The following is a 14,524-nucleotide window of genomic DNA, read 5'->3' on the forward strand; positions in this document are numbered from 1 at the left end:
GAATTGAAAATGATGAAGTGTATTTCTTCCTCTCTAGCCGCCTTTTGACGGGGAGGATGAAGATGAGCTGTTCCAGTCGATCATGGAGCATCATGTTTCTTACCCTAAATCCATGTCCAAAGAAGCTGTTGCTATCTGCAAGGGGGTGAGGGTACACTCTAAAGCTCTAAAACCCCACTGTACACTACCTGCTCAGTACCAAGCAGCAGACAGACACAGTAACAGACTACCTGGTGAACACAGTGGAGCATTTAGCAGCTCAAGAGCCTGATATTTCCCTCAGGATTTGGTGGAGACAAAAAAACAGCTAAAAGAAAGGTGAATGTTGGACTTAGATTCATCAGGTGGCCAGACACACGACTCCGAACTAATTATAATGTTGCTCCGTAACTGCTGGATGTGTGAATAAACTGTAACTGTTCACCAACATCAACTCACAAGGTATCAGTTGTCAGTTAGCCATTAGCTTATTTTTCATCTGTGGTTTAAAAAAATAAAAAAATATAAAAAAATAAAAGAATATAAAATTATTTATCATACAGAATAAAATCATACTACATTGTTAGGTGCTAATTAAAACATCCAACACAGAAGCACAAAACATGTAACATGCAAAGCAACAAAAATGGCAAATATTAAAATTAATACAAACATGCACTATGTAAAGCATTGAGCTGCATTACTAGGCAGTGGCTTACAACACAGACATTTTGAGGGGGTAGTGGGCAGAGGCCATAGTATACAACAGACACACGCACATCCAAACTCTCATATTGCGTCTGTGTGTGATTTTAGCTGATGACCAAACACCCAGGTAAGCGTCTGGGCTGTGGCCCAGAGGGGGAGAGAGACATCAAGGAGCACGCCTTCTTCCGCTATATAGACTGGGAAAAACTAGAGAATAAAGAGGTCCAGCCGCCATTCAAACCTAAAGCTGTGAGTATATTACACACACAGACACACACGATTGAGGTGTTGAATATTACCAGAACTTCACTGATTACCTTTAAAAATTTGTCACAGTAAGGATGGAAATATCATACTTAGTCAAACTTTCAAGGTAAGTTATAGAAACGACTAGCACGCTCATCCCTCAAACCCAACCATCACCTGCCATTGGTTACTACTCTGACAAATGCATTGTTGAAATTTGTGAGTGTAGTCACCAATGATGAAGCTGAGTTGTCACTGGCTCACATATGGACCAATGGAAATCCACAGTTTCGGCTGTGAGTGATTTGATTGGTTGATGCCACGTTTTTAGTTGTATTTCTCTTTTTTCTCTTTGTTGTTGTCCTTTTTTTCTTAACATCCCTCATCAAACTCTCACCACCCCTCCATCTCTCTCTCCATCTCTATCTCTATCTCTCTCTCCTCTCCACGGCAGTGTGGGCGTGATGCGGAGAACTTTGATCGCTTTTTCACGCGCCACCCCCCAGAGCTGACCCCCCCAGATCAGGAGCTTATAGCCAACCTGGACCAGGAAGAATTTCAAGACTTCTCATTTGTTAACCCTGAGTACACCCACACAACCCACTGACCATGCCACATATCACTAGGCTGCATTAGTAATCCCCTACACCTCAGAATCATACGCAAAAAAAATTGAAAAAAAGTAAGAAAAACAATCCCCATGATGTCATATCCAGGCTGCATTCGGCAGGTTGAAACATTTTAAAGAAAGGTTGGGCATTTTGGGAAATACACTTATTCGCATTCTTTGCCAAAGTGAGACGAGTAGGTTGATATCAGTCACACTTCGTTAATTACGGAGCTATAGATCCCGGGAGTGACAAGCCTAGTTTAGCCTAAATCTTGAAAGCAGCGGGGAACTGCTCGCCTGACTCTCTCCAAGCTCCAAAATATGCCAACCAAAAGTAAAGCTCACTAATGTTTTCTTCGGAGTTTAGCAACACCTCTAGAGCTCACTCAACTAAAATGTCGAATCTGGTTTGTTTAATCCGTATTCAAGCAGGAATGTAAAAAAATTTCGGTTTTAGGGGGGGTTCTGTGCTGTAACTCCATCGTAGCAAACAACAGGCGGGTGCAGCGACTTACCGGAGTCCTATTGTCACAGCAAGGCATCAATGCAAGGATGCCGCACAGAAGTGCTGGGGTGGACAAATGAACTGTTAAAGATTTAAATACACCACATAACTCCTCCTAAAACCGTGAGATTCTCGCGGTACCGCTACAACGTGCGAGGCGAGTGTCGTGTGACAGACAGAGGTGGCCTCAGTATGCTATCAGTAAGCTACTTTTTGTTAGCCTTGCTAGCTTGTCTACTGGTGCTTTAGAGAGGCTATCAGTGCTGAAGCTCGTAAAATGCCTGCACATGAAAATAAAACTTTCCACAGCAAAGAAAAACCTGCCATGTTATTTATTTATTTATTTTTTTCTGTTTAGTTTTTACAAAGCAGTGGCCTGCATTATCACTGTGATTTGGATGTAATCACGGAAAGAATTTTTCCATACACCTCTGCTGTGCCTTCTGTTTGGTCGTACTTAGCAAATGTTTGCATGCTAACACGCTAAACTAAGAAGGTGAACTTGGTAAACATTATACCGGCTAAACATCCGCATGTCCGCTTTGTCATTTTGAGGATCAGAGAAGCTCAGCGAACCCCTGGGCCTAAGTGAGGCCTCACAGAACTGCTAGCATGGCTTTAGACTTTTAGGCTTGTGGAGAAATTTTTTTCAAAATTCTTTAATGTCTAGATCTGCAAAAGACTAGCAAAACACTTGGACCAAGTCATAGCACTCACAGCCTGTAGTAGTAAACCCGCAGTAGGCATGCTAACAGATTAGCTCACTAGCTGTAGTCTAGCTTGGCTATCCCCATCGGTCACGTGACCCTCGCCTCCCAGTTCACGTCTTCCCTGTAAAAATTACACATTAGGTTGGTTTCCCTCCACCTGTTTTTATTCACATTTTCAATTTGCACATAAAAAAAACCTGAGTGAAAATGCCACAAATACTTAAAAACCTTGACATATCACAAAAACATTTTCACGCTTGTCTGAGATGGAAAAGTTGATCTATTGATAAAAGCAAATTGCAACAAACCGCAGTGGAAACAGACTTTGTGAAAAAAATCGCAACCTACATGAGGACTGTGACAGCGTCTCCACTGCAGGCGTCAGATCTGTGTGGAACAATGAGGAGACTGTAACCTTCCTTAAATTAATACGATCATACATAAATGCCATATTTTCATCATGTTTTCTACATTGTTTTTCACCATTTGAAGTTTGACTGGTGCTTTTTTTATTACATCATCATGTTGCACCCTCTTCTTCTGCGATGGTTTAATGGCACCCCACTGAAAATTAGCACCACAAGCTGTTAATCTTGACGAACCAAGTCCTAATATTTGCATAACAGCAGTGGATAAAAACGCGCGTCATTTTCTTTAGCTGATTTTCTTGAAATTCGATTAAAATTTTGTGCAGCATTTGGTTGGAAAAACTGCCTATAGTGGTTTTTACATTACTCCTGCATGAATTAAACAAATGAGATAAACACCATAATTAGTAAATTTTGTAGGTGGTAGTCGTATTTTTGAGGAGAGCCAGGCTAGCTGTTTGCACCAGCTTAAGGTCTTTATGGAAAGCTAGGCTAATTGCCTCCTGACTTTAGCTCTGTACCTAATTTCTTCTCTCTCAGAAAGAAATCAAATAAGTGTATTTCTCTTATTCTCTTTTTTTTTTTTTTTTTTAATAATATTCAGATGGAAATGTAGACAGGTGCTCAAATGCTAACAATCAGGAGAACTAATCAGATATTCATGTGTCAAGTTGCCAGTAGGAGACTAGTCTTGTTCCCTGCGGTGACACTGTTTTCATTCTACTGTGGTTTAACATGTCATGTTACACTGCTGCTCTCATATCAGCTCTACTGGCTGTATCTTTAGTTTTAGTGCGGAAATGTTGCTCGCTCCTGAATGCTGCCCGGCTGCTCACACCAGCAGGTTCATGCCAGAGTCCGACCTCAGGGCCGACCTGAGCCTGCCCTCTCTCTGTGTCACCCTCCCTGTAACTGCATATTGACTATGACAACCTATCAGTAGTATTGATGAGTGTACTATGATCCCATAGTGGTAATATTCATAAAGTGTAAGTGAAAACTGACCAGTTGCTTTGATTGTTGGATAACTAATTGGTTTCCTAATGTTGACCTGACTTTTGTCTGTAGGACCAAATACTTCTTCACTTTCTGTTCAGTCAGTGTTGTGGTGAGCTTATCTGAAATTTATTGCTGATTTCATTTTTAACCAGTCAGAGGATAGACGTCTTTATACATGCAAGAGTGTAAGTCTGTGTCAAGTTAGAGATTTTTGACCGAAAGCTCATTACTTTTTTCCTGATTCATTTACTGAAAACATTCACAACATTACACTGTGTTTTTAATGACAGAGGGCATATCTCTTAGCTTGTGAAACAACCGCTTTTGGAGAATTTCACATATAACAAAGCCCTATAGAGTCTTGTGAAGCTGGTAGTTTGTTAGCTTAAAGAAACAGGATGTCAAAAAGTGCCAAAATAGGGTTCTGAATCATGAGGGCGTGGAAAAATATTGTCCTCAACTGTGATGAAGGGCAGCCATCTTGTGCCATTTTGCAATACATGTATAATTCTTAGAATATGCATTATAGCTTATCTGTTCTCAAACAATACAATACCCTTTGAAAGTCAGTTTCATATATAAAACGAATTGTCTGAGAAGACGTGTATTTCATTGTGAGGCAGGCTGTATTTTCCTTTTGTAACTGTGTAACGATGCAGGGTAGTAAAAATGTGTCAAATCTTGTTCTTTTGAGCTTGTATCAAAAAGTGAGGCGGCAGCATGGTGATATCAAAGACTTGTTTCATGTTATACAAAGATGCTCGCTGATAAGACAATGATTCTGCCAGGTGAAAAAAGTGAGCGCTTATTTTGATGATGGTAACGGTGATGAATCAATGATGGCATAATTTGAGATATGACGGAGAACAAATTATTATATATAACAAATTATTATATATATAACAAATTATATATATAATATAAAAAGAAAATATTTTATAAAAAATGTTGTTCTATATTGGAGAGAGATCTGGATAGATTGCTCTGGATGAGAGCGGTGCTTCTGTGGTTTGTGTAATTTTCCTGTATGACTGGAAACTGATAATATACTCACTGGTGCCTACCAGACTACTTCTGCTTTGTCTGCCTTGTTACTGCTGCTACACCCAACATAAAGCAACACTTGAAAGAAACAATTCAACATTTTGGGACATACATTACTCTGGTTTCTTGCTGAGAGAAACTTAATTCCACACTCATATCTTGAAGCTAAGCTAGTGCCGAGCGACAGCTAGCTTACTTTAGTATAAAAATTGGAAGCGGGAGGAAGTTGCTAGCCTGGCTCTGTCCAAAGGTTTAAAAAAAAAAAGATTATGTGATTTGTACAAAAACCATTCGTGGTTTTACAGGAGGTTATATATGCTGAACCATTTCTTTGCATGGCTAGCTGTTTCCATCTGCTTTCAGTCTTAATGCCAAAATAAGCTAATAATCTCCTTGCTGTAGCTTCATATTTAATGCACTGGCATGAGAGTGATATTGATTTTCTCATCTATCTCTTGGCAAGAAAGCAAATAAGGGTATTATTAAAAACTGTATAAGCAGTATGTAAATACTTCATAAGTAGTTTATAAAACACTACAGTGTAGTTGTAAGCAGATATTAGGACATTTTTAAGTGTTTACTAATGTATTTGTCAACAGTTATAACTTCTCCCACCAAGCATCCTTAATGGGACTGTCGTGTAAAAAAAACAAACCCAAAGTTCATCTGTGCCAGAAGCTTATTACGACCCATACCTTTGTTTTATCGTCAGGCGACCTCTAGCAGCCAAAGTAGCGTTGACAGTAGCAAAGTAGGAAGTCAAATGACGTAGTATAAAGAGCAACAAAGCGCGTGTTATGGGGTTGGGGTGGATCAATGCGTTGACATCACAGAAAACTTTCATCAGGAGACTGCTGATGGTTTCCCGTAGTCGTTGTTTCTTTTGTCCATGACCATTCCTCAACCATAACCTCATGTTTATTATTGTGACCAACATGAGGATCAACAGCTGCTTACTCACCAGGCTATAAGAAACATTGCAAGTTCAGCATCAAACTTAATTCCTTGACATTTATTCATCCTCTCAAGTTGGACTGAGGGCAGACCGGACGCTGCAGTGACTCACTATCGCAAAGGGGTATTATAAGAGGGGACGGGCTGGGGATAGCTGGTTAGCATGCTAACTTCAGTAGAAGAAGAGAAGTGATAGAAATAGAAGAGAGACAAGAGTAAATGTTGGCATTGCTTACCACCACTGGAGACAACGATTGCTCAGTAAAGGCCTGAAATTTGTTAATGTTTGTTAGCTGTTAATGGTAATGTGGGCTATGTAGTTATAGCAAAAACTTACATATGGCACCTTTTTTAAGTTGTTGTCAAATACATTACTCAACACTCATATCCCAAAGTGCCTCTGTATGTGTTTACGGATAACTACATTTAAGCGTTTTATCAACCATTTATTGTTGTGGTGCTGCTTATAAATGCTACATAGAGGGAGTTAAAATAAAGTATTAACCACAAAACAAACAAATACACACAGTCACAGTCGCACGTGCCTGTCACACAAAAATGAACAGAATTAGTGGTGAATTCGTGGACCAGTGGTAGAGACGGGCAAAGTTTCTGGCCCCTCCTCATTACAGCCGGAAGCCCTTTGATGAGACAAAAAGGAGGAGGTAGGAAACTAAACGCTTTGTGTGATATGTGTGTGATGTATGTGTGATACATGTGTCTTGCCTGGGGCTCACTGTTTCACTTCCCTGTGTGCGATTCTTTCCGGTTGTGGTTTGGACTGCAGCTGGTCTGTTTTTTATCGATCCTTGTCTGTTCTGTACTAGAACATTTCCTCTCTCTGGCTTTAGAAGTTTGTCTTGGATCTTTTTGCATCTGTGCTGTTGAAATGTTTTGGGTGGGTCGTTTCTGCATTTTCTGATTGTGTGGCTGGGTTTCTTGGTGGGATGTGTTTTTGTTTTTTGTCAACTTACTCCCCCAGTCTTGTATGGAATCAATGGTGTGTTTTGTAGAGTCTAGACTCATTGTGGTGCCACCATTTACAGATTATCAGAGGTATGGACTAGACCGGACTTAGACTTAACAAAATCCAAAAACACATGCCACTCAATTTTGACTTTAACACCAATGACTCCTAACCACAGCTTTTACTTAAGTAAATTACTAATACCACTGTAAAAATACTCCATAACAAGTAAAATCCCCGCCCTGAGAATGTTACTTACACAATTTTTTTTTTTAAGTATAATCAGGAAATTTTACTTAAAGTATTAAAAGTAAAAGTATTCAGTGCAGAAACATGGTCCCTGTGAGAGTTTTACAATATATCATGAGATTATTATTACTCATGCATTGATGTATAAGTAGCATTTTACTGTTGTAGTTGGTTGTGGTGAAGTTAATTTTTAAACTATATAAGGTGGCAACTAATGATTTACTTTATTATGGATTAATCTCCTATTTTATATTATATTTATATTTTATTAGCTCTTCATATGTTTTTTTGTATACAAAAAACTTAATTTGTAAAATAACCAGTAGCTAAAGCTGTAAGATAAATGTAGTTGAGTAAAAAGTATGATTGTTTTTCCATGGAAATGCATTGGAATAGAAGTATTAAGTGTCATAAAATGAAAATACCTAAAGTAAAGCACAAGTATCTCAAATTTGTGCTTAAGTACATTAGTTGAGTGAATTTAATTAGTTACATTCCATCACAGCTCGTGACTTCCTGAGATGTAAGAATCCTGATTTGGAATCGCTTGATTTCCTCCTCAAGCCCAAAGATTAAAGCTGCACTCATTAATATTTTTATATTAATAATTTACTTAATATACAGTAAATTTAACTTTAAAAATTAAAATATATATATGATGAATCAATCCAATAGCAGCCAATCACGTTGTGAAAGCAGGAGGGAAGCATGTCTTCGGTAGTACAGACAGACTGTTACTGCCACCTGTTGATCGGTGGAACAGTTTGAAACCATCATCTGGACTATGCATCACGTCACATTTGTGGCATGCATGAGATGAACAGATCGGCGACCCACTGCTCCATAGCGCTACTACAGATCAGAAACTCCACAGGGAACCTTCAATCTCCACAGTTACACACAAATTACGCAAATTGGTGTTACCGAGGCTGATTTTGTTATTATTTCAACTCAGTGTTTTAAATTTGTTTCTCTTTTTTTCTTCTTTTTGCACATGGCATTACGGAGAAGTCTTTGAAACAGAACGTATATCACTATGTAGTATGTGAAAATTGGCGGAGTATATACTTGGACCATTAAATGAATAAGTGGAATGTGAAAACATGTTTAGAAATATCTTAAATTTTTTAAGCCTATATATAACTTTTGCAGAAAATTGTGTGATCGTGTCAGACCCTAACGCCCGTAAGCTGACTGAGGGCTTTTAAATTTTTACAAAATAGTACTCAGTTTGAAGAAGGGCACTTAACAAATTGTTTAGGGCTTGAAAACACAAAATTTTGGACTTGGGACTTGAATCTTCAGTTCACAGACTTGAGACTTACTTCTGTCTTGCAAAACAATGACTTTGTACCACCTCTACAGATGATTTGAAATGTGTATCTCTGTTTGCTGAGACAATCGACCTCCCTCGCCGCCTCCTCCCTTATTCATCTTTCTGCTTCTATGAGATGTAACTTTATATTTCTAAGTCGTTCCCTCTCCTTCTCCTCTCTCTGTGGCAGAAATCTCGCTGCGACGTCGGCAACTTCGACAAGGAGTTCACAAAGATGGCGGTGGAGCTGACGCCCACAGACAAGCTCTTCATCATGAACCTGGATCAGAACGAGTTTCAGGGCTTCTCCTACACCAACCCCGAATTTATTATACAAGTCTGAGGAGTTCCTGTTGGTTAGACGCAGCCCGGACAAGATTTTACTCCAACCCGTACAGCCCAGTTACATTTCATTGGAGAGTCATACAGCAACTCATTGGCACCACCTGGACTCAAACCACTCATATACATGCATAAGAATCTTCCAGCTCAACCCACGCCATTATCTAAACTGGACAATAATCGTAATCATAAGCCACCACACTTTCTACACACTCACATCTACAAAACGCACAAGCGGCAGAATAAAATACAAACTGCAGATGGCCTTGGCTGCTGGTTGGTCACAGTGGGACTGACTGTGACCATGTGGTAACAGGCCAGTTTCCGGAAAACTCCAGGCTTGTGTCGTATTCACAGGACCTTGTGGCGAGCAGGCCAATACAGCAGCTGACGATCAAGAATCACGGTGTATGTGTAACTGTTTGTATGTGCCGTATCGATCGACAACAGCGTGTGTTTGTTTACTTGACTTCCTTCTCTACGGCCTGTAAAAGTTGCGTCATGAACATTCCATGATCAATATGTCATGTATTTGCTCACACACACACACTCACAAATACACGCGCACATGTGTGTTTGCAGGCTGCGGTTTGAAGGGAAGGAAGATTTTAAATTATGAAAGTCCAAGGCCCTGTTCTTCAAATGTGGCTTAACTGATTCGGGCTAAACATGCTGTTTATGAGGCTAAAATAATCCGGTTTGCTCCCATCCAGCTAATTTGGTTCTTTGAAAGCGGTTTGAGGATTGATTTGTTGATCCTTGTGCCATCAGTTGCAAGAGGGAGGTGTGTTGGGATCCCTGCATGCACTCGGGACGATAGATTCACGGACATGAGTTGTCATTTAATTTGTGTTCCTGCATTTTTCTGCCGACAATTTTGTTCTGCATGGGGCTCCGAAGTGTTTCCATGCTTAACTCACTGTTAAGTTAGACATGATGAGTGAGTGTGGTTAGACTATGAGGGATGACGGTGTATGAGTGGTGAGTTTCTGCCCAACTGACATGCAAGAGACTTGAGATAATCGAAGGCCTGCTATGAAAATGAAACCTTACTAAAGTCTTGTAAAAAGCACATTTAAATTCTTTTTTTTTTGATTTCTTTTTTTGCGAAGTGGGCTCTGCAGTTAATCATTGAATAATTTTTAGTGTTTAAATTACAAATTCCCATTTTAATGGGAAATGAAATAGAATTTTTTCTTTTTGCTCACAATATCTCAAAACTGGGTTGATTTTTAAACTTACATTTTATCATGAATAAGTCTAGGTAATTAAATTGTGATAATTACATATAACATAATTATTTATTCTCACATTATAAATCTAAGAAAATGAGACATTTGTATCTGAAAATGAATTCATGCATGGGATTCAATGTAAATGTCCTGGTCATGATGTGTAACCGAGCTTTAGTGAGAGAACCCAGGTAAATTTGTAAATAAAGACAAATGTGGATTGCTATTTTAAGATGGACAGATTTATTGGTCCAAAAGAGTGTGCTTCCAAACAGAGCTTAAATCCCAATAATTATAACCCAACTAGGATTACCTACGAACTAGTGAAAGAGGAATCTCTAGGTTTCAAATAGGAAAAAAACAGCGATAAAAGTTTGTAAGATGCCAAAGAATTCCTGGGAAAGGGAGCCAGCATAAAAAGGAGAGGCCAAAACCCTACCTATGATGTTGCACAGACACCCAAAACGCACACACGTGATGATTCAAAACAAGCAATGGGGGGGCTACGGACACAGTGTGGAATCTATCAGCAATAAACCTAAAAAAGAGGGGATCACAATTATTAAAATTACTGTATTTGCTAAAAAGTGGTACAAATAAAAAGTTAAAAAATACAGCGTGATAAGCTAGAGACATCTACCCTAAAGCTGTCCATCTGTTAAAATACAATAAAGCCCAGGCAACAGCTCAAACCAATCTGAATACAATCTCAGGTTCTAACATTGGTGACACAGGCCCGGTATTCACCCTTCTGCCTGGCCAGAGCAAGTTTTTAAGACAGACGACAAAAAAAGGCAATTCATAGATTTAAAAGAATAAAATACATTCCAGGCTTGACTGTCTGCACAGATGCATCTTAGGACCCTTATGGTGTCACCTAAAGCAGAAAATATATATAGATAAATACAAACACTTGTTAAAATCACCTCAAAGTTTAAAAATATTCAAAGATACCTGCCATAACTACGCCTAAAGAGTGTTTCCAGGCGAGGGGGAAAGGACAGGGCTAAGTACCTTGGGTCAGGCATTCAAGGACTGTCGCTCTGTCACACCTGCACTTTTGCAGGTTTGGGCTTAAGGGCTTCAAAGGAGGACAAAAAAAAAAAAAGACAATCCCGGTTAATGCTTTCCACTTATGAAGAACAGGGCCCAGATATATAACCTCATGTCCAAGTTAGTCTTGAACTTAGTCTTAAGCAAGTCTCGTCTTCCAAATTGATGCATAAAAAAAAGAAAAAGAAAAAAAAAAAAGACAAATCCCCCAAATGCCTGTTTGGCAGTGACATTTGAAAATGTCTGTCTTTTTCTCTTGCTTAATCTCTCTCTCTCTCTCTCTCTCTCTCTCTCTCTCTTTTCTCTTCAGCACTGTGTAGGCAGTGGGTTAGTGCTGTGTAGGCCTATACAGTCTCTGTGGTGCAGCTCCTCTATGCATGCCATATTTGGTGGTACAGTAGTTCTTTAAGATGCTTTTTTTTTTTTTTTGACATCGTGGAGGAGAAGAACTCGCGGTGTCTCGAATTTAGCGATGCAAGTCAGTTTTGAAATATCCATGCTCAGATCAAGTTTTAGTTTCCACCCCGAATGCCGTGTATGCTATCTCTGAGTTTGCTTTACAAAGTATGGAGCAAAGACTGGCCGTCTGTGAAATCAACATATAAAGTAGATGTATTAATTCTGTATGACTTGTGTTCCAGTGTATGTGTAAATAGGAATGGGATCTAGAGCTAGAAGTGGTTTTCATGTCATGACACAGTTGTCTACCATTCCTCAAAGCCCCATCTCCCTTTCTCTCTGCTCTTTACTCCTGCCAGCACTCTCAGCTGCCTTTTTTTTTTTTTTAAACTTTGTTTTCCCATTTTATCTCACCCCCTTCTCCTCCTCTTCCTCTTCTCCTTTCCTTCAATCATTTGATCTCTGTTCTTTCTTTTTCCTTCTCTACTCCTCCCCTTTCTCCGGCTAACATTCACATGGGTAAATTTGAACGAGAAGGAACTGGGAAATGACATTAGTGAGACAAGAGGGAGAAGGAAAAGAGGGGAGAATAAAGTGTTTACTATGCAAAAGGCAGGAGAAGAAGAAGAGGAGGACGAGGAAAAGAGGGCGACTTTTATAAAGCAACCTGAAGAAATTGTGTAACAGGACAGTATTCATGTGTTGCATGCGCCGTCTTTACCTGCGCGTGAGAAACACCTCTAGTATGATGCCTACATTAAAATGAATTATCATAATACCATTTCAGTAACTCTGGCTCCTGTGTTTTACTTTGAAGGATTGTCCATAACAAGCACTCGTGGGGGAAGTATTCAGATTCTTTACTTCAGTAAAAGTACTAATACTATACTGTAAAAGTATCATCAGGAAAATGTAAAGAAGAAAAAGTAAAAGTTCTCAATGCAGTAAAATGGCCCTTGTGACTGTTATAACATTATATATTATTATATTATTAGATAATTATACCTCATGGGTCAATTTTTTAAACATTTTGTGGTTTTAGGTTGAGATTAAACTAAACTGTTACACTAGGCTGCAACTAACGATTGTTTTCATTATGGATTAATCGGCAAATTATTTTCTATGTTAATCAACAAATTGTTTGGTTTGTTAAACTTCAGAAAATAGTGAGAAATGCCTAAAGAGCCCAAAGTGACACCTTGACCCGGCTTGTTTGGTAAAATGATCAAAACAGTCACAAGAAAAAGGTGCAAATCCTCACATTTGAGCAGCTGGAACCACAAGATGTTTGGCATTTTTTTTGTATGAAAAAATGATTCAGTCTGTGATAACTTTTTAAAAGAATAGACATTTACAGTAACGTCCAGCTTGCCTGTATCCTCTCCGTAACAAACTGATTTTATTGAAAAAACAGAAACACAAAATCTACACAAACAGTTTGCATAAAAAGAAAATCAGAACGATGTTTTTTTCATTAAAAGTAAAAGTAGCCAGTTGAGTTTTGTAGTTTTGTCCAACCAACAGTCCAAAGCTAAAGAAGCGGAACCTGGAGAATGTTTTGCATTTTTACTTGATAACTGACTTTCTGATAATTCATTAGTTATCAGAATTGTTGCTGATTATTTTTTTGGGTGATTGACTAATTGATCAATTGTTTCTGTTCTACTTGTGAGGTTCTCTGTAATGAAAAAAGACTGCGACCCCTTTCCTCATGGACGGATTTTGAGGATGGGCCCCCAGGCACAGACAGGTAAAAGCCCCCCCCTCCCGACTTCTATATAGGACCCCCACGACAGAAAGAGACACAAAGCCACTGCAAATGATGCGTCCGTGTGTAGATTTTGTGTCTCTTTAAGGTCATTTTTCATCTGTCTTTTTTTTTTTTTGCATTTCTGTAGTTGCTTTGAGTCTCTTTGTAGTCATGTTGTGGCTCTTTGTGGTCATTTAGTGTGTCTTTGTGGTGGTTGTTTTTTTTTTTTCTCTCTCTCTTTGTGGTTGTTTTGTGTCTTTTAACTGAGCTCTGTGACTTTCAAACAAGAAATATTACCAGTCTCTTCATACAGATGCTCTGGCCCAGGGACCCGCTGACCTCTCAGGCCCCTGAGCCTGTGCCCAGTAGGCCCGTTTGGTAATCCATCCATGCCTTTACCGTAGCTGAAAAGGAAAACATAAACTGAACCCTTGTCATAGCACTGAAAAAAAACTACTGAAAAAAAAAAAAACTGATAAGCTGCTGTATATTGTAAGATAAAGGTAACTATTTCACAGGTAAAATGTTATGTGGACTGTACTCTGATAGTTTTGCTCTTCAGTGCAACAGAAGATATGTTGTTTTTTTTTTTTAAATAATGGGCCACCATACTTTTTGGTGATTTCGATTGCTTTGGCTTCTTCACGCATGCTCGCTCACTTTATATTCAAAGCCTTAAATATTCATATTCTCCTTTTATTTATTTAATCATTCTAATGAAGGGGCCTCGCAATCCTTGGACAGCTCCTCTCCCATTTACTGGTGGATGTGATCCTGATGAGGCTATTAATATGAAGGACATGTAATGAGTACACAGCTCTGATATCAGCCACGAAGCTCCTCAGAAAGGAATATTTCTGGAGGTACATTATTTAGAGTGTTAAAAATGTCCTAAAAGTGTTAATATTTTAACAACCCCATTTTCAAGTGGGAGCAAAATATTAAAAACACCTTACAATAAGATGCAGTCCAACATTTCCAGTCCAAAGCTCTAACAAAGGTATTAAATATAAAATATAAACATAAAATACATTTCAGAGGGAACTGTTGCACTTTTTGCTCTACAACTGACAGTTGTAGCTATAAATCAGGAG

General features: G+C 38.9%; 1 protein-coding gene across 2 annotated transcripts in view; it reads left to right on the forward strand.

Moving 5' to 3' along the window:
• LOC120799866 (protein kinase C beta type-like) overlaps window positions 1-12,061 on the forward strand; it is a 36,330-nt gene extending 24,269 nt beyond the window's left edge. The window contains exons 15-17 of one of the 2 annotated variants that reach the window (XM_040145322.1): window positions 38-145; window positions 796-936; window positions 8,845-12,061. In XM_040145322.1, coding sequence (XP_040001256.1) covers window positions 38-145; window positions 796-936; window positions 8,845-8,997 — 402 coding nt within the window. In that variant the 3' untranslated portion in view covers window positions 8,998-12,061. Of the gene's footprint in view, window positions 1-37; window positions 146-795; window positions 937-1,387; window positions 3,704-8,844 lie in introns of those variants that run through there. The other variant, XM_040145321.1, reaches the window with a different exon arrangement.
• The last annotated feature ends 2,463 nt before the right edge of the window (window positions 12,062-14,524 follow it).

Source organism: Xiphias gladius, chromosome 15 (genome assembly GCF_016859285.1).
Source record: "Xiphias gladius isolate SHS-SW01 ecotype Sanya breed wild chromosome 15, ASM1685928v1, whole genome shotgun sequence".
NCBI lineage: Eukaryota > Metazoa > Chordata > Actinopteri > Istiophoriformes > Xiphiidae > Xiphias > Xiphias gladius.